The sequence below is a fragment of the Coregonus lavaretus genome (assembly GCF_964263955.1).
Source record: "Coregonus lavaretus genome assembly, chromosome: 39".
In the NCBI taxonomy this organism is placed as follows: Eukaryota; Metazoa; Chordata; class Actinopteri; order Salmoniformes; family Salmonidae; genus Coregonus; species Coregonus lavaretus.
Genome location: NC_140026.1, coordinates 28378123 through 28401889, shown reverse-complemented (window position 1 = coordinate 28401889; position 23767 = coordinate 28378123). Strand labels below are relative to the sequence as shown.

The window sequence follows — 23767 nt, the reverse complement described above, 5'->3', positions numbered from 1 at the left end:
CCTCCGCACACTCCACTGGCTTCCAATTGAAGCTCGCATCCGCTACAAGACCATGGTGCTTGCCTTTGGAGCAGTGAGGGGAACGGCACCCCTGTACCTTCAGGCTCTGATCAGTCCCTACACCCAAACGAGGACATTGCGTTCATCCACCTCTGGCCTGCTGGCTCCCCTTCCTCTGCGGAAGCACAGCTCCCCCTCAGCCCAGTCAAAACTGTTCGCTGCTCTGGCACCCCAATGGTGGAACAAGCTCCCTCACGACGCCAGGACAGCGGAGTCACTCACCACCTTCCGGAGACATTTGAAACCCCACCTCTTTAAGGAATACCTGGGATAGGCTAAAGTATTCCTTCTAACCCCCCCCCCCCCCCCCCCCCCCCCCCCCCCCCCCCAAATTGTAAAGTGGTTATCCCACTGGCTATAGGGTGAACGCACCAATTTGTGAGTCGCTCTGGCTAAGAGCGTCTGCTAAATGACGTTAATGTGCCCTTGAGCAAGGCACTTAACCCTAATTGCTCCTGTAAGTCGCTCTGGTTAAGAGCGTCTGCTAAATGACTAAAATGTAAATGTAATGTAATGTAAAAGTAGTAGCCTACAATAAGGAAATACTCCAGGTAAAAGTACACTATGTCTAGTCCTTGGCCTATATCCTAATCTGACTTTGGTGGAGGCCATGTTGTTCTTCACGTTACCGTCTCTGGTAAACACACACTATATCAAATAAAATCAACGTTTATTTGTCACATGCACAGGATACAGAAGGTGTAAATGGTACAGCGGAATGGTTACTTGCATATTTGCATAGAAGCAATATCAAAAACATATTAGATGACGCTTACCCAGACACACATAAATGCTATAACCCCCAGCCACATCTTGCTAAGTGGATGGGTCTCTACAGAAGGTGTAAACGGTACAGTGAAATGGTTACTTACATAGTAGCAATATCAAAAATAGAATGTATCAATATAATTTTTTTAAACAAAAAGTGTCAATGCCAGTAGAGAAAGAACAAAATAATATACAGTATGTACAAGAACAATATCAATAATGATATCAGTGATACTGGTGATAGACAAGGTAGTTATATGCATACAATAAGGGGTAAAGTGGCTGAGCAGCAGGATAAAAAAAAAAAAAATAGTAGCAGCAACGTATGTCGTGTGTGTGTGTTAGGAGAGAGTCGTGAATATGCATAGAAGCACTGCAGATAGTCCGGATGACTGGGAACTCGTCCCCAGTGATGAACTGGTCCGTCCGCACCACACATGAACAATGGGATCTATACTGAACAAAAATATAAACGCAACATGCAACAATTTCAATGTTTTTACTGAGTTACAGTTCATATAACGAAATCAGTCAATGAAATCAGTCAATTAAAATGAATTCGTTAGGCCCAAATCTATGGATTTCACCTGACTGGGCAGAGGTGCAGCCATGGGCCCACCCACTTGGGGCCAGGCCCACCCACTGGGGAGCCAGGCCCAGCCAATCAGAATTTTTCCCCACAAAAGGGCTTTATTACAGACAGAAATACTACTCAGTTTCGTCAGCTGTCCGGGTGGCTGGTCTCCGACGATCCCGCAGGTGAAGAAGCCGGATGTGGAGGTCAGGGAGATGACCAAAATCTCTAAAACGACGTTGAAGTACACCGTTAGGTGTTTGTTGCCAGCCATAACTTTCCACCAGCGCCGTACCATGCTCCAGTCCATCCAGCTGTGGGATACCCCTGTCACAGTGCTGTCCTTCACCAGCAATCTCTCCACAGATTCCTGAAGGAAGACAGCCTGACTACACGTACCCCTGAAAAATACACAAATAATGTGAAATCAATAAAAGTAGTGCCAATCATGTTGGAGGTAAATTAAATAATCAAAAGATGTGTTGTTTATGCTTTACATACCAGGTGTTGTCATCGATTCCTTGTAGAGACGCCGCGCCACTGTTTTTGTCACGAGATGGCAGCAGCTTTCCACCAAAGTGTTTGTTTCCTGGGTGGCGTCCTGGTTATACTATTGCATTATCCTCTGTATAGTTGTTGATGAAGTTCACAACTCGTTGCAAGTCCTCATGATTCAGGTGTAACCTGCGCTTGCTTGGGCTGGCTCTCTTTTTGATGTGAGGCATTAGACCATTCTCGTTGTATGACTGGTGGAGGAGAGTCAGGCGTGTTCTACTGACACTGAAAGACAAATTCCAGATACAAATATTTTAGCATTATTATACAATAGATAGCCGTAATCACCGCCAGACACACCTGGCTAACTTGATGGGCCATGTAATCATCTGGCGAAGTGGAGTCTTTTGTTTAGACATGCAGCTTGCTAGCTAGTTAAACAATTAACCATAATCCCAATCCATAGAGTACTAGCAATACAAACCAATTGTCATTGCTAGCTTAAGCTAACCAACTAGGTTCAATGTTAATTATCTAGCTAACGTTAGTCTATAACTAGCAATGCAAATGAATTTCTGAGATAATATTACTACACAGATCAAACACTTAATGTTAGCTAGCGAGCCAACCAGCTAACGTTAGCTAAGTAGCTAAAAGTACGCTTTAACTTGCAATGAAAACGACTTCATGACTAAATTAGAAATGTATAATATCTGAAAATGTAGCTAGACTCTTACCTGTGTACATGGATGAACGTTTCAGGGCAGAATGCAACCCCTTTCATTAAATAAGACGTCCTGTGTCATTTTGGTTTGTTTGTACAGCTTGCCTGACCATGTGCAATGCTGTAAGAATCAACAGATGCCATGGTTGCCCTTGGCTAGCTTTCACCAGTAGATGTACCGTTAGAGAGAGAGCTGGCTAAAAGTTGGCTAACGTTAGCTATTCTTTTTACCTCAATCACACTAGACCTGAATCAAACAATGAAACTAGTGCTATGTGAGTTTTTATTAGTCAGTATAGCAATGTAACATTATTGATCTGTCAGTTTCCCTAGCTAATTCCCTACTTTTCACACAAACACAGTAATAAACAGCTCTCCAGGCCTCACTGTCATGTTGCACAGTCAGAACACAACACTACGCTCATCATGTCTTAGCAGGATTTGATGGTGACAGGTTTCCCAGCAGGGCCTACGGAGCTCAGGTGAATTTTGCAGTATATTAACAATATCAGTGAATTATACAAAGTTCCATCTTGAGTTGATGGGTAGACCTACAGTAGCTACAAATAAAATAAAATGAATTCCCCGACAGTACAGGACAGCAGCTTAATCTTAAAGTTATAGTCTGGAATCTGGGAATAATGGTCATTTCCATTATTGAACCATTGATTATATTCATGGAAATAAAATGTATAAATGTACACCAAAGTAATTATTTGTCATGCCTCATCTTAGGAGGATCAGATGATGACAGGGGTCTCAGCAGGGTCAGGCAGCCAGGGAAGACCAGTCTGTGACGGAGCTGAGGTGAATTTTTGCATTTTAAATGTTATTCTCTCTGTGCAGCAAACACTGGACAAGCCAGATGCTTCAAAGATTGAAACTATTTTAAGGCAGTCTGACAAACCTCCAAAGTTGATTTCCAAACTGTATCATGGGTTGAAAGAGTATTTTCCCGATGGCACAAAACATGTAAAACAAAAATGTGAAAAATACCTGGTAGAAGCTATTGATGATGATGAATGGAAACAGATATGTTTGAATGCCCAGTCATGTTCATATAATCTCAGACATAAATTACTGCAGTTTAAGGCCATCCATAGAACATACTATATGCCAGTGAAACTGAATTACATGCACTCAGAAATGTAATTCCTCTGCTGGAGGTGTAAAAGACAAAAGAGGATACATTTGCATATGTTATGGTCTTGTGAAGGCTGGCTGAATTCTGGCAAAGAGTATGTTATTTTATCTCAGCATGTCTACAGATTCTCCCTTCTCCCTGTTTGTGTTTGTTTGGAAATGTTGATACTGGAGACTGTTATCAGAAGAAACTGTGTAACCAAGCATTTATAGCGGCTAAGAAATGCATTTAATTAATTGGAAGGTTGGTTATCCTCCCACAATATCACAATGGATGGCAGAAATGTCAAGTTATGTATCACTAGATTTGATTTATTACAAGATTAAGGGTTTAGAGGTTAGCTTTCGTTAGGTCTGGATGTCTTATATGGAATACAGTACAACAAAAGGAGTCTGTATTGAAAACATGCCCACGTCAGGGGAGATACAGTGCATTCGGAAAGTATTCAGACCCCTTGACTTTTTCCACATTTTGTTACATCACAGCCTTATTCTAAAATGGATTAAATTGTTTATTTTCCCTCATCAATCTACACATAGAACACTATAATGACAAAGCGAAAACAGGTTTTTAGAAATGTTTGCAAATAAAAAACAGAAATATCACATTTACGTAAGTATTTAGACCCTTTACTCAGTACTTTGTTGAAGCACATTTTACATTACATTTTATTCGTTTAGCAGACGCTCTTATCCAGAGCGACTTACAGGAGCAATTAGGGTTAAGTGCCTTGCTCAAGGGCACATCGACAGATTTTTCACCTAGTCGGCTCGGGGATTAGAACCAGCGACCTTTCGGTTACTGGCACAACGCTCTTAACCACTAAGCTACCTGCCGCCCCTACCTAAGCACCTTTGGCAGCGATTACAGCCTCGAGTCTTCTTGGGTTTGGTGCTACAAGCTTGGCACACCTGTATTTGGGGTTTCTCCCATTCTTCTCTGCAGATCCTCTCAAGCTCTGTCAGGTTGGATGGGGAGCATCGCTGCACAGATATTTTCAGGTCTTTCCAGAGATGTTCGATCAGGTTCAAGTCCGGGCTTTGGCTGGGCCACTCAAGGACATTCAGAGACTTGTCCTGAAGCCACTTCTGCGTTGTCTTGGCTGTGTGTTTAGGGTCGTTGTCCTGTTGGAAAGTGAACCTTCACCCCAGTCTGAGGTCCTGAGCGCTCTGGAGCAGGTTTTCTTCAAGGATCTCTCTGTACTTTCCCTCGATCCTGACTACTCTCCCAGTCCCTGCCGCTGAAAAACATCCCCACAGGATGATGCTGCCACCACCATGCTTCACCGTAGAGATGGTGCCAGGTTTCCTCCAGATGTAACGCTTGGCATTCAGGCCAAATAGTTAAATATTGGTTTCATCAGACCAGAGAATCTTGTTTCTCATGGTCTGTGTCCTTTAGGTCCCTTTTGGCAAACTCCAAGCGGGCTGTCATGTGCCTTTTACTGAGGAGTGGTTTCCGTCTGGCCACTCTACCATAAAGGCATGATTGGTGGAGTGCTGCAGAGATTGTCCTTCTAGAAGGTTCAGAGGATGTTGGGTTGGAGCGCTGCAGGGCGGTGGATCCTTAGGGACAGGACGGGGCGACCCCCCCCCCCCCCCCCACCTCCCCCCTCCCCAAGGTGGCTTATGGTAGACAAATTAAAATTAAATTCTCTGTCAACAGCTCTGGTGGAGATTTCCTGCAACCATCATGACAATTGCACGCTCCCTCAAAACGTGAGATATCTTTGGCATTGTGTTGTTTGACAAAACTGCACATTTTAGAGTGGCCTTTTACTGATCCCAGCACAAGGTGCACCTATGTAAGGATCATGCTGTTTGATGAGCTTCTTGATATGCCACAGCTGTCAGGTGGATGGATTATCTTGACAAAGGATAAAATGCTCACTAACAGGGATGTAAACACATTAGTGCACAACATTTGAGAGAAATAAGCTTTTTGTGCACATGGAACATTTCTGGGATCTTTTATTTCAGCTCATGTAACATGAGACCAACACTTTACATGTTGCTTTTGCATGTATATTTTTGTTCAGTGTATGTGGAGGATTTGCTGATTCTGTGTGTCAATGTATATTTGAGGTGTATGTTTTTTGTTTTGTTTTTTTCTTTACTTTTGTTTCCAAACCTTGGTTGGCTGGAAATTGTGGCTGGAAATTGTGTTGGGAGAGAGTTTAGTTATATACTAGAATGGTGGGGGTCGGGCATGCAGGCAGCTCGGGCTGGCTGGGCAGTCTGTCCCCCACAATTCTAAAACCAAAGTTGCGCCCCTGCTCAAAATATTCAAGAAAATAGTCCTGGCCTCTAAACCTTCCAGCTGTCTACTGGACCCTATTCCAACTAAACTACTGAAAGAGCTTCTTCCTGTGCTTGGCCCTCACTAAAAGTGCCAGTAATAAAGCATCTCCTGAAAAAGCACCCATTCCTTTCATTAAAAAATGAAGCTGTTGCTCAGTAACTCACTGCCTTCCTGAAGACAGAAAATGTATATGAAACGTCTGGTTTTAGATCCCATCATAGTACTGAGACCGCACTCATGAAGGTGATAAATGACCTTTTAATGGCGTCAGACCAAGGCTCTGCGTCTATGCTCGTGTTCCTAGTCCTTAGTGCAGCTTTTGACACCATTGATCATCACATTATTTTGGAGAGATTGGAAACTCTAATTTGTCTACGCGGACAAGTTCTTGCCTGGTTTAGATCTTATCTGTCGGAAAGATATCAGTTCGTATCTCTGGATGGTTTGTCCTCTGACAAATCAATGATACGTTTTGGTGTTTCTCAAGGTTCTGTTCTAGGACCACAATTTTTTTCACTATACAGTGGGGGAAAAAAGTATTTAGTCAGCCACCAATTGTGCAAGTTCTCCCACTTAAAAAGATGAGAGAGGCCTGTAATTTGCATCATAGGTACACGTCAACTATGACAGACAAATTGAGAACAATTTTTCCAGAAAATCACATTGTAGGATTTTTTATGAATTTATTTGCAAATTATGGTGGAAAATAAGTATTTGGTCACCTACAAACAAGCACGATTTCTGGCTCTCACAGACCTGTAACTTCTTCTTTAAGAGGCTCCTCTGTCCTCCACTCGTTACCTGTATTAATGGCACCTGTTTTCAGTATAAAAGACACCTGTCCACAACCTCAAACAATCACACTCCAAACTCCACTATGGCCAAGACCAAAGAGCTGTCAAAGGACACTAGAAACAAAATTGTAGACCTGCACCAGGCTGGGAAGACTGAATCTGCAATAGGTAAGCAGCTTGGTTTGAAGAAATCAACTGTGGGAGCAATTATTAGGAAATGGAAGACATACAAGACCACTGATAATCTCCCTAGATCTGGGGCTCCACGCAAGATCTCACCCCGTGGGGTCAAAATGATCACAAGAACGGTGAGCAAAAATCCCAGAACCACACGGGGGGACCTAGTGAATGACCTGCAGAGAGCTGGGACCAAAGTAACAAAGCCTACCATCAGTAACACACTACGCCGCCAGGGACTCAAATCCTGCAGTGCCAGACGTGTCCCCCTGCTTAAGCCAGTACATGTCCAGGCCCGTCTGATGTTTGCTATAGTGCATTTGGATGATCCAGAAGAGGATTGGGAGAATGTCATATGGTCAGATGAAACCAAAATATAACTTTTTGGTAAAAACTCAACTTGTCGTGTTTGGAGGACAAAGAATGCCGAGTTGCATCCAAAGAACACCATACCTACTGTGAAGCATGGGGGTGGAAACATCATGCTTTGGGGCTGTTTTTCTGAAAAGGGACCAGGACGACTGATCCGTGTAAAGGAAAGAATGAATGGGGCCATGTATCGTGAGATTTTGAGTGAAAACATCCTTCCATCAGCAAGGGCATTGAAAATGAAACGTGGCTGGGTCTTTCAGCATGACAATGATCCCAAACACACCGCCCGGGCAACGAAGGAGTGGCTTCGTAAGAAGCATTTCAAGGTCCTGGAGTGGCCTAGCCATTCTCCAGATCTCAATCCCATAGAAAATCTTTGGAGGGAGTTGAAAGTCTGTGTTGCCCAGCGACAGCCCCAAAACATCACAGCTCTAGAGGAGATCTGCATGGAGGAATGGACCAAAATACCAGCAACAGTGTGTGAAAACCTTGTGAAGACTTACAGAAAACGTTTGATCTGTGTCATTGCCAACAAAGGGTATATAACAAAGTATTGAGAAACTTTTGTTATTGACCAAATACTTATTTTCCACCATAATTTGCAAATAAATTCATTAAAAATCTTACAATGTGATTTTCTGGATTTCTTTTTCTCATTTTGTCTGTCATAGTTGACGTGTACCTATTATGAAAATTACAGGCCTCTCTCATCTTTTTAAGTGGGAGAACTTGCACAATTGGTGGCTGACTAAATACTTTTTTCCCCCACTGTATATGCTATCTTTTGGTGATGTCATTCGGAAAACATGATGGTTGTACAGTTGTCTCAAATAAAACTGTGAAGGACCTATGCTACTCTGGACCCTGATCTTTCTTTTGACGAACATATCAAACATATTTAAAGAGCAGCCTTTTTCCATCTTTGTAACATTGCAAAAACCTTTAACTTTTTGTCAAAAAAGCATGCAGAAAAGCTAATCCATGCTTTTGTCACTTCAATATTAGACTACTGCAATGCTCTAAATAAACTTCAGCTAGTGCTAAATATGGCTGCTAGAATCTTGACTAGAACGAGAAAATTTGATAATATTACTCCAGTGCTAACGTCGCTAGGTTCATGGCTTCCTGTTAAGCCTAGGGCTGATTTTCAAGGTTTTACTGCTAACCTACAAAGCAATTCATGGACTTGCTCCTACCTATCTCGCTGATTTGGTCCTGCTGTACATACAGTACCTGTACATACGCTAGTCACAAGATGCAGGCCTCCTTACTGTTTCTCGAATTTCTAAGCAAACAGCTGGAGGCAGGGCTTTCTCCTATAGAGCTACATTTTTATGGAATGGTCTGCCGATCCATGTGAGAGACGCAGACTCAGTATCAACCTTTAAGTCTTTACTGAAGACTCATCTCTTTAGTAGGTCCTATGATTGAGTGTAGTCTGGCCCTGGGGTGTGAAGGTGAACGGCAAGGCACTGGAGTGACGAACCACCCTTGTTGTCGCTGCCTGGCCTGCTCCCCTCTCTCCACTGGGATTCTCTGCCTCTGACCCTATTACGGGGTCACTGGCTTACTCGTGCTCTCCCAACCTTCCTGTCCTCAGGCTTGTGCAGTGGGGGAGCTCTTCATGGGCTATACTCCCTTGCCTTGTCTCAGGGTAGAGAGTAAGTTAGTGGTCTGTTGATATCCCTTTAGTGCGGTGAGGGCTGTGCTTTGGCAAGGTTGGTGAGGTTATGTCCTGCCTGGTTGGCTCTGTCTAGGGGTAACTTTGGATGGGGCCACAGTGTCCCCCAACCCCCCCCTGTCTCAGTCTCCAGTATCTATGCTGCAATAGTCTATGTGCTGTGGGGCTAGGTTCAGTCTGTCATATCTGGTGTAATTATCCTGTCCTATCTGGTATCCTGTGTGATCTTTGGGATGCTCCCTCTAATTATCCCCTTTCTTTCTTTCTTTCAGGTCCCGAGGACCTGAGCCCTAGGACCATGCCTCAGGACTACCTGCCATGATGACTCCTGGCTGTCCACGTCCCCAGTCCATCTGGTCGTGCTGTTGATCCAGTTTCTGCTGTTCTGCCTACGGCTGTGGAACACTGACCTGTTCACCGGACGTGCTACCTTGTCCCGGACCTGCTGTCCCCCCCCCCCCCCTTTATAAAGGGCTTTATAAATACATTTGATTGATTGATTGATATAGAATGTTGTAGTATGCTGTAGAATACTATAGTAAATACATAGTATAATATGATTGGCCGTGATTGGCCGTATCAATACAAGGATGTAGTGGATTGTTTTTCCCAACAGCGAAGTGGCTAGCTATGTAAGTGCAGAGCTTTCATTAACACTTCAGCTCACAGCAAGATGAATGTACTGTATGTAGTCTTCGGTGGTTTAATCTTATAGTACTTGACAGAGAGAGAGGGAGGAAGAGAGGGATATATATATATATATATAGAGAGAGAGAGAGAGAGAGAGAGGAGGGTGAGTCACAGTCAAACCCTTCTGATCACAGGTTGTATAATGAAAGATGGAAAAAGAGGGTGATGACAAAGGGAGGCCCCTATGCTCAAGTGTCAATACGAATACACAATAAGGCAGTTATTTTGGGCAGAGTAAATACAGCTAACGTCATACTGTGCATAGCCTACTGTAAAGACACACACAGGTTAGATTTGTGATCTAGCGAGTACTCCCGGTTTGAAAAACTGTGTAATTATCAGGCGTGTGTGTGTGGAGATGTCTGCTGCTGTCTGTTGTGTACGAGTAATGTGTTTGCTGCAGCCAGCCATGCCCTCATTCTGTTTTCAGAGGGATTTATCGTGGACGCCATGAGACATAAGTTCACCCTCTGTCGTTACAATGTGAGGCGTGGCCACTTGCTCACCGCCCGCCACTCTGGAACAGTGGTCACCATGGAGACGGCACACAGCAGATCAGACACCGGCCGCGGATAATTAAATTGGCAACCCAAAGCAAAAGGCTTCAGCCGGCCAATCACATGGCCTGAATGTGTTTACCTGTGTGTGTGTGTTTTTGTGGGTGTGTGTTTTTGTGTGTGTGTGTGTGGCTGTGGCTGCAGGGTAGTGTCAGAGAGCTCCAGGTGCTCTGTACATAACCAAATGATAATGACGCTGTCCAACAGTGTTTGGAAAATATTCAGCATGCTTGTCTGGAGCTGCGCGCAGAACAGGCAGGGCAATTACTTTACCCATCAACTCATGTTACATCTCTGCTTGTGAGAGAGAGAGAGAGAGAGAGAGAGAGAGAGAGAGAGAGAGAGAGAGAGAGAGAGAGAGAGAGAGAGAGGAGAGAGAGAGAGAGAGAGAGAGAGAGAGAGAGAGAGAGAGAGAGAGAGAGAGAGAGAGAGAGAGAGAGAGAGAGAGAGAGAGAGAGAGAGAGAGAGAGAGAGAGAGAGTTCAGTTCAGGTTCAATGAGTACACATACTGCACCTGCGTGTGGCTGTTTGGAGCCAAGAGGAGCAAGAAAATACTTTCTTAACCAGCGGGGAAAGAACCCTAACTATTTCAGGTAGTCTAGACTGGAACTTTTTCACTCAGGCCCACCTTCCAGCATTGGGGAACATCAAGCGGCGTTGAGCTGGACATAAAGTTATAAATAGCTCTCTAAGGTATCCAATGACTTACATGACAAGATGAAAACTGATGATGCACTACCCAATTTCGATAATTGCGCCTTGTGCATTCTACTATTACAACCTTCAAGAGTAAGTTTAAAGCTAGACTGAGTTCCTTAAAAATAAATTGTTTTTGTTGGAGGGTGGGGCGCGCCCCACAGTTTGGGAACCACTGGCCTAGACGATCAGTAACAACCTCAGACCGCTGCAATGAGAAGCATGATGAAGGTCTGGAGGCAAAAAGTTAACAATTTTATTACATTAAAATGTTCCATACAAACAATGCATACACACTATTTCATATTCCTTCAGATGTACGTTTTTTTTCTTTCTGTTAGAATAATTCCAGTTAACAACTGTGTAACAAAGTGCAAATACAACATTTTGAAAATATAAATATCTCTAAACAGGTAAGTCAGTCCTGACCATACAAAGAATACCGTAGAAACATTCATTACCAGTATGTCAACTGTGTCGCAAACATGTACGTTATTAAAAGTAATTCAAGTTACATGACATACTATAATACCATCTACTGGCTTCCATATGGACACATTCAAATATACTCTTAAACTGGTATTCCAATATATTATAAGTGGACTCACTTAAACGTCTTCTTTAGCAAAGATAGTACATTTTCTCTATAATTGTTCAACATAATCACAGTAAAACACTCAAATAATTTGGTTATGATGTAAGTTATACAAGCCTTAAAACAAATGGACCATTGTCAACAGAACAAAACAAACTAATATCTGGAATTTAGAAAAAAAACTGTTTGATAGTTCTAGATTTAGAATGTTTGCTTTGAGAGCAGTGAAATATGCTAAAGCTTAATACTGCTACTTAAGTCCTTAAATTACCCTTGGACCAGCGTCTCAACTGCTGAAAAGAAGGTGATATACAGTTAGACAGAATAGCCCTGAAAAGGTGTAATGGAAAACAAAAACGCTAGGGTTCTGATGAGTCATCCTTGACTGATGATATCCTTTAATTTAAACTCCCTGTGACTGTGTGGTAAACAAAAGCAAAAACCAACACCTGTTTTAAGAACAAAGACACACAAACAATTATCAATATGACTAATAAATAACACTAATATTTTTTAATCAGAATCCACATGAACACCTTTCCCGAAAATCCTTTGATATTCTCACACACATGTAATATTCTCTCTCTCTCTCTCTCTCTCTCTCTCTCTCTCTCTCTCTCTCTCTCTCTCTCTCTCTCTCTCTCTCTCTCTCTCCTCTCTCTCTCTCTCTCTCTCTCTCTCTCTCTCTCTCTCTCTCTCTCTCTCTCTCTCTCTCTCTCTCTCTCTCTCTCTCTCTCCTCTCTCTCTCTCTCTCTCTCTCTCTCTCTCTCTCTCTCTCTCTCTCTCTCTCTCTCTCTCTCTCACAAAATGTGGTGTGGATGCTTACAGTGGTGTCTGCGTAAAAACAAGGAATTCATGAACCAGAAACTGCAGGTAAACTTAGACCAGCTGTTAATAGATGTTTATACATGGATGTATAATCTCCAAATCTCCTCCTCAAATTCAACACTGCCACTAAAGTACCTTAACTCTCAATAATTTTTCTTCTTTGATAATTTAAATCAATAAAATTGATTATGTATGCTAGTATATGTATCTCTGTATATACTGTGTTTACAAATTCCCTGCATCTTCGTAGTTCTCAGTAGTCTGCATGAAAATAAAATATATTTTTAAATCCAGGCACTCACTTTGATTGCATTAAGCACAACATAACATTTGTTAAGGAGTTGCACAAATTGCAGCAGCCAAAAGAGATATGTACACATATTTATAGTTCTTCCTTTTTTTTGTACAGTCCCAGTAGACGTAAATAAAACAAAACTAAACATTTCTTAAGAATTACATGTATAAGGAAGAGTATTCAAGCTCACTGGAATGGCTTTGGATATGTAAAACAGATAAATATAAATAGACTTTGTTCTTCGAATGCAAAAGGACACAATGGCAAACCAATAGATTAAATATATCTTCTATATTTCCTCTTGTTTTCAAACCATAAAAAACTACTTGAATTCTAACAGTCATCATGTGAAGAAAAAAACTAAAATGACACCATAAAGGTTGTAATACATGACTTGAGTGCAACGTTATAGTAGCAGTCAGTTCATACCCAGAGGACTGACATCTGCAGCTGAATCAGGCGACTGTAAACAAGAGTAAACTTCAACACCCCAAGAAACATCACACATCCACCTAGCATCTTCACCCATTGCTCCACCCTCCCACACTCTCACTGCAACAGTTCGCTCTTTTTGGTGGGGATGGTGGTCTCAGCCTCCCCAGAGTCAGACACATTGATGGGGCTATCCCTGGAGAAGACCTCGGTGGACTCCCTCCACACGCAGTCTGCAATGGTCTTGAAGGTGTGGTTGCCACACTTGGGCCTTATCTTTTGTGAGGCGTTGTTGACAATCTGCCGACTGTTGGATGTGGCAATCTTGATCTTGAGCGCGGCGTCCACCCTGTCCACCACCGTATAGGTGCCGATGCTGCCATCCTCGAAGCCGATGATGATGTTGAGCGCTCGCTGGCACAGGCAGAGGAAGGTGGGCGTCTTGTAGAGGGAGCATGTCCCGATGCTCTTTCCGTCCGCCAGACGCATCACGATCAGGTTGGACACCACGCCCGCCTCATCGTCCTCATCACTGTTCCGGAAGCAGACATAGACCAGGTAGCGCCCGTCCCTCGACAGCTTCTGCCGCCAGATGATACCGGCGGCGTGGACAAGCCTCAGCTTCCCACTATGAAGATCCAACACGTTAATGTTCTCGTCGCCTTTGGAGATGATGCCCAGTTTCCCGTTTGGTGAAATTTGGAACTCCTCCAGATTTTTTAGGAAGTTAGTAGGCAGCTGGACCCGTCTGCAGACAGACTCATCTGCCACACTCCATATAAACACAGTCTCTGTAGATGTGATGAAGACAACAAAGTCAGGGCAGTCAGGAATGAGCTTGAAGTTGACAATGCTAATGCCATCGTCACAGACAAACTTCTTCGAAATACTGCCTGACCAGAGGCTAACGGCGAGCAGCTTGTTTTTAGTGGTCCCCACCAGGAAGGTGTTTGCGGTGGTGATCAGTGCATTCTGGAGGGTCACCAGGATGTTGCACACCTTGTGTCCAGTGGCCAGCCTCCAGACTCGGGAGCAGTTCTGTTCACAGAGGGAAACCACAAACTGGTCGTTGTGGGTCATCAGGAGTTGGGATATCTTCTGTCCGTTAATGCGGAAGATGTTTTCGCCAGTGGCCGTGTGCCAGATGTACTGGCTGCACTTGTCATCAGACGTCACCATGAGATCCCCGGAGGATGTCAGGACACAGTTTTCCACCAAGCCCTCATGCTTGAAGACCGTCTCTATGAAGCCTGTGCTGAAGTTCCACTTGTGGATGGCTTCGGAGCCGTCCATGGTGAACACAAAGTCCTCCCTGCCAGAGAGCTGTAAGCTCTGGATCCTCTTGCCTGTTTTGTCGATGTTGGACATGGCTGTAATGATGTCAATGTCCCAGACTGATAGCACGCCACTGCTGGCCACAGACAGGAGCAGGTTATGGTGGGTGGACTTGATGAGTTTGACAATGGCCCCAGAGATCTCAATCAGGCTGGCCATGCACTGTCCACTGTCCCTCCTCCACACAAATATGGACGACGTGTTCTCCATGGAGGCCACGATACTTTGGCCATTTTTGGAGAGGACTGCAGCCACGAATCGCTCAGCGCGCTTGGCCTTGAACTTCTCTGCCATCTTCCACAACTTGGTGTCTAGGACCTCGATGCTCTTGTCTTTGCAGATGAGGATGGAGCGCTGGTCTTCTGACAGCTCGATACCTACCACCTCGTTCTCGTCCCCCCGGCAGTCATAATCTTCCATCAGTCTGGGATTGGTGATCTCTTTGGTGTTCCACACTGACAGGCTCCCCTCATTATCGATCATCACCATCTGGTGAATGGTGTCCAAGACCAAGATGGACTTGACAAATCCCCCGGAGAACTCCGACGTGACCGTAGCTAGCTTGTCCCCGGTCCCCAGATGGAAGATGGATGTGGTGTTGAGGTACTGACCACAGAAGGCATACATTCCATCCGGGGAGCATTGGACGCAGGTGACCTCATACCAGCAGTGGAACTGGTAGAGGGGCCAGCCATAGAGCAGATCGATGACATTGACATCTTTACTGGCCTCTAGCCAGGCCAAGGCATGATGGCTGGACAGGTTGAACCCGTTGATGAAAGCCACCCCTCCTGTGATACCACAGTGTTTGGAGCCTTTGATGTCCACTTCGGACAGCAGGCAAGACTTATGGTTGTCATATATGAGCAGTGTGTTCTTGGTGGTTGCCACGACCAGGTACTTCTCATCGCTGGTTAGCCTGATTCCCAGGACAACCGAGCGGGCCGTGTCTATCTGCCGGAGGAGCTGCCTGCTCTCCACATCCCATGTGCTCACGGACCCATCCTCCAGGGCCACAAGTACGATGTTGGGGGCTAGGGTGGGCAGGATCTCCACGATCTGCATGTAGCTGGAGCACAGCGGCAGCCTTTCAGGGCTGTAGGTGACATCCATGGAGGAGTGGAGGGGCACAATGGAGCAGTATTTGGGTCCGTCCTTGTCGCACTCCAGGAGGAGGTGTCGAAGCTTGGGTAAAGAGGTGACCACGGGGAGGAGCCTCTGCTGCAGCTCTGCGGACAGGGACGCCGGGTTCTTCATCACTTTGACCTTGATGCTGCGCAGCGTGGTGGCCAAAAACTTTAGTTCTTTCTCCTGGGAGTAGCTGTAGGCTACATCTATGTCGGTCAGTGCCTTCTCAAACTGCCCTATCTTGATCATGGTGTAGAGCCAGCTGAAGTTCATGATGATCCCGTACATGAGGTCATCCATGCGACCGCTCCGAGTTAGGTGGTAGAGGAGCTCGGTCATCTTCCTGTGGTTGACAAAGAATATATCAGGCTCCAGGAGGTTGCACTGGAACACCCAGGGCTGCTCGGGGGTCTGCCTGTCATAGGAGTACTTCTCGGCGGATGCTTCTTTGTGGGATGGCTGCTGGGAGTGTGGATTCTTATGTTGGGAGATGTTAAGCGAGGCAAAGTGGTTGTTGTCACAGTGGAATATCTTTTTCCTGCCGCCCGACCACGCCCCCAGGAAGTATTCGGCCAGGAGGCTGTGCATCTGGTGCACGTCCTCCTCATTGCTAAGATACAGCTTCTGGGCGATGAGTTGCAGGTGTCTGTTGGCCCACACCATCAGGGTAACATTATGCACCTGCCTTTCCAGCAGGTACCCCTCCAGTTCCTCTTTCAGCCTCGCCACCAGGTCATAAGAGATCCTCAGCGGGTTTTTTAGATTTGAACTCACCATGATATCTCCCAACACACTGTTATCCAATGACAGAATATCCTCCAGCTCTACCTCCGTTAACCCCACCTTGGCCATGGTGATGTATCCTAGCGCCCTGAACACAAACCGCTGCCCCAACTTGTTCTCCACCGAGTAGAAGAGCTGCTCGATGCTCTCATGCACGGTGGAGCACAGTGAGCGGTCATCCACATCCTTGTGTGAGCGCCAATGCACCACCTCCCGGTAGATGAGGTTGACAAACATGGGTAGCGTGCACTTGGCCAGCGCCTCGTTGACGTAGATCTGCTGTCCCGAGGTCACCTTCCTCTTCAACCCCAGCAACTGCTGCTTCAGTATCTGACTACAGGCCTTACGGTCCCGCTGCACCAGCTCTACGTAGCGTCCTTCATCATGAATCAAACAGCGGAGCTTCTGGAGGATTCCGTGCTTGTTGGGTAATGTGGAGACCACGATGCGGACAGTGCGAGGCAGGTGGGTGGGGAGCCACCACAGCTTGCGGGCCTCGTCGGCCTCTGAGAGCTGCTCCAAGGCATCCAAGATGATAACCAGGGGCCGGTGGAAAGAGGGCTCCCCCAGGAGGTTGACTAGCAGCTCCCTCATCTCCTGGATCTTGTTGGGCAGGAAGTGGATCAGGCAATTGTAGTTGATGGCTATCTGCTCACAGATGCTCTGGAGGAGGGTGCACAGGTTTGTGGCGAACTCGGAGGAGCCCACAAAGCGGACAATGACAACCGGGTCTGTTTCAGGGCCCATCTCCGTCTGGAGCCACGTGTAGGCCTGGAAACAACAAAGAGAGAGAAAATAGATTTTGTCACTTTCTCAAGGTTGGGGTGTCTTTCATGAAAGAGCTCAACACAGATACCAGGCCATGTTTTCAATAATGGATTGCATTTATAAAAACAGTTTTCAAAGTCTCAAAGTATCTCAACCCTTTCCTCAAAGTGGAAAGCACTTTATCTAAACTGAGAAAGGACTTCTGTGAAAGAAGTAACTAGTTTTGTAAAAATCTAATCAAATTTCAAATCAAATTGTATTTGTCACATGTGCAAAATACAACAGGTGTAGACCTTACAGTGAAATGGTTTACTTACAAGCCCTCATTTGAGTAATTGTGTCATTTTTTTACAAGCTTTAACTTTTTGCAATCATTTCCCACACACGTTACACTTTAAAATGAGTTTCAATAATTATACTGTATGCAATCCATATTAACCCTGTCTGACTCAGGAGACAATAGACAATCAGCAGGCAACATAAAGCTCTACTAAAGTGGAGGGAGCTGAAATATGATGCCATGTTTGGAGTTTCAAGTTGTATTAGTCATATGTACGGTATACACTGTCCAACGAATCAATCAATCAATCAAATGTATTTATAAAGCCCTTTTTACATCAGCAGATGTCACAAAGTGCTATACAGAAACCCAGTCTAAAACCCTAAACAGCAAGCAATGCAGCTGTAGAAGCACTTACTTGCAGGTTCCTTCTCGACAATGCAACAACAATAAGAAATAAGAAAAAAAAAGAAGAATACGAACATAAAGTAAATGGCTCAGTAGAATAAAATAAACATTTTAGCATAATTATAATACAGGAGCTTCTGATTCATGATCCAGAAGTGTTTGTCGATCGTCGGAAATAATTGCACGAACATCTGAGCAAATAAAGTAATAATGAACGCAAACATAGCCATAAAAAAGCAAAGTCGAGCAGGAACCGGCAAGATGCGTGCAGAGAGATATTTGCTTCAATACCGGGTATTTTGTCCCCTGAGGCCATATACAGTGCCGTGAAAAAGTATTCGCCCCCTTTCTGATTTTCACTATTTTATCAGATCTTTAACCAAAACCTAATATTAGATAAAGGGAACCTGAGTTTATACATAAAAAATATACTTATTTAATTATCAAAGTTATGCAACATCCAACTCCCCTGTGTGAAAAAGTAATTGCCCCCTTACACTCAACAACTGGTTGTACCACCTTTAGCTGCAATGACTGCAACCAAGTGCTTCCTGTAGTTGTTGATCAGTCTCTCACATCGCAGAACTGCTTTAACTCAGCGACATTTGGGGGTTTTCAAGCATGAACTGCTTGTTTCAAGTCCTGCCATGTCTCAATTGGGATTAGGTCTGGACTTAATTCCAAAACTTCAAATTTGTTGCTTTTTAGCCATTTTCATGTAGACTCAATTGGTAGAGCATGGCGCTTGTAACGCCAGGGTAGTGGGTTCGAATCCCCGGGACCACCCATACGTAAAAATGTATGCACACATGACTAAGTCGCTTTGGATAAAAGCGTCTGCTAAATGGCATATTATATACTTGATTGTGTGTTTTGGATCATTGTCTTGCTGCGTGACCCAGCTGCGCTTCAGCTTACAGACGGATGGCCTGACATTCTCCTGTAGAATTCTCTGATACAGAGCAGAACTCATGGTTCCTTCTATTAAGGCAAGTCATCCAGGTCCTGAGGCAGAAAAGCATCCCCAAACCATCACACTACCACCAACATGCTTGACAGTTGGTATGAGGTTCTTACTGTGGAATGCAGCGTCTGGTTTTCACCAGGCATAATGGCACCTATGTCGTCCAAAAGTTGACTCAAGTTTGCCAAAAAGCACCTGGAAGCACCTAGATGATCATCAAGACCCTTGGAAGAATGTTCTATGGACAGATGAGTCAAAAGTATAACTTTTTGGACAACATGGGACCCATTATGTCTGGCAAACAGAAAACACTGCATTTGATTCGGTAGACCATTCCATTCTTGTGGGTCGGTTAAGGAGTATTGGTGTCTCTGAGGGGTCTTTGGACTGGTTTTCTAACTACCTCTCTGAAAGAGTGCAGTGTATAAAGTCAGCACATCTGCTGTCTCAGCCACTGCCTGTCACCAAGGGAGTACCCCAAGGCTCGATCCTAGGCCCCACACTCTTCTCAATTTACATCAGCAAACATAGCTCAGGCAGTAGGAAGCTCTCTTATCCATTTGTATGCAGATGATACAGTCTTATACTCAGCTGGCCCCTCCCTGGATTTTGTGTTAAAGGCTCTACAACAAAGCTTTTTTAGTGTCCAACAAGCTTTCTCTGCCCTTAACCTTGTTCTGAACACTTCCAAAACAAAAGGTCATGTGGTTCAGTAAGAAGATTGCCCCTCTCCCCACCGGTGTGATTACTACCTCTGAGGATTTAGAGCTTGAGGTAGTCACCTCATACAAGTACTTGGGAGTATGGCTAGACAGTACACTGTCCTTCTCTCAGCACATATCCAAGCTGCAGGCTATGGTTAAATCTAGACTTGGTTTCCTCTATCATAATTGCTCCTCTTTTACCCCAGCTGCCAAACAAACCCTGATTCAGATGACCATCCTATCCATGCTAGATTACGGAGAAGTAATTTATAGATCGGCAGGTACAGTAAGGGTGCTCTTGGGCGGCTAGATGTTCTTTACCATTCAGCCATCAGATTTGCCACCAATGGTCCTTATAGGACACAACACTGCACTCTATACTCCTCTGTAAACTGGTCATCTCTGTATACCTGCCGCAAGACCCACTGGTTGATGCTTATTTATAAAACCCTCTTAGGCCTCACTCCCCCCTATCTGAGATACTGACTGCAGCCCTCATCCTCCACATACAACACCCATTCTGCCAGTCACATTCTGTTAAAGGTCCCCAAAGCACACACATCCCTGGGTCGCTCCTCTTTTCAGTTCGCTGCAGCTAGCGAATGGAACGAGCTACAAAGAAAACTCTCAAACTGGACAGTTTTATCTCCATCTCTACATTCAAAGACTCATTCACACTCTTGCTGACACTTGTGGCTGCTTCGCGTGATGTATAGTTGTCTCCATCTTTTTGCCCTTTGTGCTGTAGTCTGTGCCCAACAATGGTTGTTCCATGTTTGTGCTGCTACCATGTTGTGCTGCTGCCATGTTGTGTTGCTACTGTGTTGTTGTCATGTTGTGTTGCTGCCATGTTGTGTTGCTGCCATGCTGTGTTGTCTTAGGTCTCTCTTTCTGTAGTGTTGTGGTGTCTCTCTTGTCATGATGTGTGTTTTGCCCTACATTTCTATTTTTAATCCCAGCCCCCGTACCCGCAGGAGGCCTTTTGCCTCTTGGTAGGCCATCATTGTATATAAGAATTTGTTCTTAACTGACTTGCCTAGTTAAATAAAGGTAAAACATTTTAGAATAATAATTCATCGTTGAAGATCTGATAATATTCAGTATCAAAAATATGCAAAAGTAGAGAGAATTAGAAAGGGGGCAAATACTTGTTCACGGCACTGTAGGCCTACTTAGCAAATAGCACTGCCTTAGTCTGCCTTAGTTTGTAGAACTAATACAGTATTCAACAGATCCAATCCTGTGAACATTTTAAGCTGTCCTCTCCTTGCCAAGGCCATGAGCTAAACAGAAAAACATTCTCAAGAGTTAGATAGAAATAGCCTGGTCCTAGATCTGTTTGTGCTTTTGCCTACTCCATTGTCATTGTCAAGCCAAACATGTTTTGCAAGACAATTCCATAAGGAGTTGGCAAGAGAGCAGAAACAGACTGGCACCAAGGCTAAGATAGAAACGCCCAATGACTTTCCCATAATGAGAGAGATTTTATGAATCAGCGCTCCTCCCTGTTTCCCTTGTTTCATCCATATTCATAATTTAATTCCAGAAATTAATGAAGACCCCTGCTGTGATTCCTAGAATCATTAAACATAATTTGATACTTTTGGAGCAATTCTTGAGGCTCTGAGATAGGCTACAGAAGTATGGGTGTGTGAGAGTGTGTGAGAGAGCCAATGTGTGTGAGTGTGTGTGTGTGCCTATATGTGGGACTGTGTGTGTGTGTGTGTGTGTGTGTGTGTGTGTGTGTGTGTGTGTGTACACATGTCTGAGCAAATATGTATGTGCATATGTGAGTTGGTGTGTGTATTTCTGTGTGAGTGACGTGTGTGAGCAAATATGTGAGCATGTGTGTGTGTGGTGTGCATGGCAACTCCAAGGAGAGTACGGCAGGTCTCAGAGGTCATCATGACAGAGCTAGCGTTAGTGACTAAAATCTGTGAGTCTGCTCCGGGCGATAGGCTGTCGCAACAGACCCATCATTCCATACTTCCCTCCATTCCCCCATCACTCCTCTTATCCAAAAACACAGACCACCTCCCCACTCATCCTCGCAATGTATAACTCCAGAAGCAAATAAAGAATAACAGGGGTATCACACTTTTATATCTAGCACTGATCTCTGCTGGAGTTATGTATTCGAAGCAAAGATCTGAACAATCTATTTCACCTATGATAAATTATGTGTCAACCGTAATATATTACAGGTGAAATAATCTTACTGTGTGTGTGTACACAACTATGCTAGTGTAGCCTACCACAGTCCTCCTCTAACTCCTTCTATCCATCCCTCTCATCTCCTCCGTTGGGCCCCGTGTAGCTCAGTTGGTAGAGCATGGTGCTTGCAACGCCAGGGTTGTGGGTTCGATTCCCACGGGGGACCAGTATGGAGAAAATAGAAAAAAAAAAGAAAAAAAGGTATGCACTCACTAACTGTAAGTCGCTCTGGATAAGAGTGTATGTAAAAATGTTGTTCTGTCTCAATCTATAAAAAGCATTTTGCAGCACTCCGCTTGCCTGCCTTTCAGTGAATTAGGGGAGAAATCTTCAACACAATGGAGCAGCAGAATGAAAGTGTGCGAGTTTGGCTTTGTGCCCAAATATGTGTGGCTTAGTCGAGCGTGGCTCCCTGCCTGTATTCCATAAAGTAAATCACTTTATCTTACAAGAAGGCAATTTCATGGCATCCATTATAAAGGTTGAAGAGAGACGCAGGGTAGAGCCGCCCCGGGTGACTGCACTGTGGGCTTCCTGGAACATGACCCTAATGGGCCCGACTGGCCGGGCAGCCAGATGGCCCAGCAACAGACAGGCCAGTGAGTGAACACTGACCTGACACACACATGTAAGGGCACACGGGCATACAGGCACACATCCATGAATTCACAAACATAGGCACCTGTGCATAGTGATGGATGGACTCACGTGCATCAAACAAACACATACAGATGGATAATGCATGTGTAGCGAGCATACGCACACCCTTGCATACTCTCGCGCACAGAAGGAGGTACACACACAGATGGACACACTCACACGGACAAACACAGAGAGACACAAAAATGCACATTCTCTCTCACATGAATGCCTGTTGTGCTAGCTAAAGCCATCCTTTTATTTCTTAAATCAACATTGATCTAAACCAGGAAGTCCCATTAAGTCCCAAAGACCAGAATTCCACCCCCCACAGTACAATGGCATGACTCTCACCTGTTTGGCCACCTCCGCTAGCAGCAGTGTCTTCCCCGTGCATGGCCCGCCGTAAACAACCAGAGGGCTCATCCTACTCCCCTTAGACGGCAGCAGATACTCCTGCACGAGGTCCAGCGTCTCGCTCGTATAATCGTAGAACGCAGAGAAGTTCTTACACAGGGACAGGTGCTGGAGGATCTCATCGTACAAGGGGTCCGTCTCTGTGTCAAAGTTCTGCTGGACTGTGGCCTGGATGATGTCCACCATATCCTCGTAGAACTGTTTACACAAGCCTTCGACGTAGTGGCTCTCCACCTCCTGGGAGTAGCCTAGCTTCATGTCGCAATGCGTCACAGAAGAGTAGACGCGGAGGTTCGACGAGGCCACCACTGTTGGGATAAACTCATCCCGCACCTTTAAGAGACGTTCGTAGGCTTCCTGGTTACGCATGACGCGGTCCTCAGCGACGATGATGTCCATGTACTTGGCCATCTCCGGGAGCTTCGCATGTCGGTCAAAGTTGGAGATCTTGCGGATGTAGCAGACACACTTCTTGAGGAAGGCTGGCGTTTGTTTGCCCAATGCAAAGTCCAGTTCATCCTCCAAGGCTGGAAAATAGGAAAAAAACAAACATACAGTCAATCAATTCAAAGTTAGAAAGTTTTGACCATAAAGAAAAATTGCTATATAATGTTTCTGAGGAGTTAGGCTAACCTTGTGCATCCAATGCTATTATATAAAACCCACGGATGATTTGGAGTCCTAATATTGTTCAAAGTTACTTGAAAATGTGTCCCTGAAGTAGCCAGGCTACTAACAGGCCTACCCATTTTCTAAGTAGTTTGAAAATGCGAGCACTGGATGCTGTTGTGTGCTCCAACGATTGTCTTCAAAACAGACACATTTTGAGATTTGGGAGTCTAAAGTAAAGCTGCACAGATTCTGGCAGTCTTTTTTTAGCCTGTCTTTAGTCTGCGATTAGATATGTTTCCCCTAAGCCTTGTTTAAGGAGAGATGTTTCCCCT

The 23767-nt window shown here is 44.7% G+C and overlaps 1 protein-coding gene across 1 annotated transcript in view; it reads right to left on the bottom strand.

The window, feature by feature from the left end:
- Positions 1 to 13300: 13300 nt before the first annotated feature.
- LOC311113016 (NACHT and WD repeat domain-containing protein 2-like) overlaps positions 13301 to 23767 on the bottom strand; it is a gene marked incomplete at both ends in the record, with an annotated part of 88326 nt that continues 77859 nt past the window's right edge. The window contains 2 exons of the mRNA XM_084156134.1: positions 13301 to 17200; positions 22761 to 23350. Coding sequence (XP_084012260.1) covers positions 13301 to 17200; positions 22761 to 23350 — 4490 coding nt within the window. The remainder of the gene's footprint in view (positions 17201 to 22760; positions 23351 to 23767) is intronic.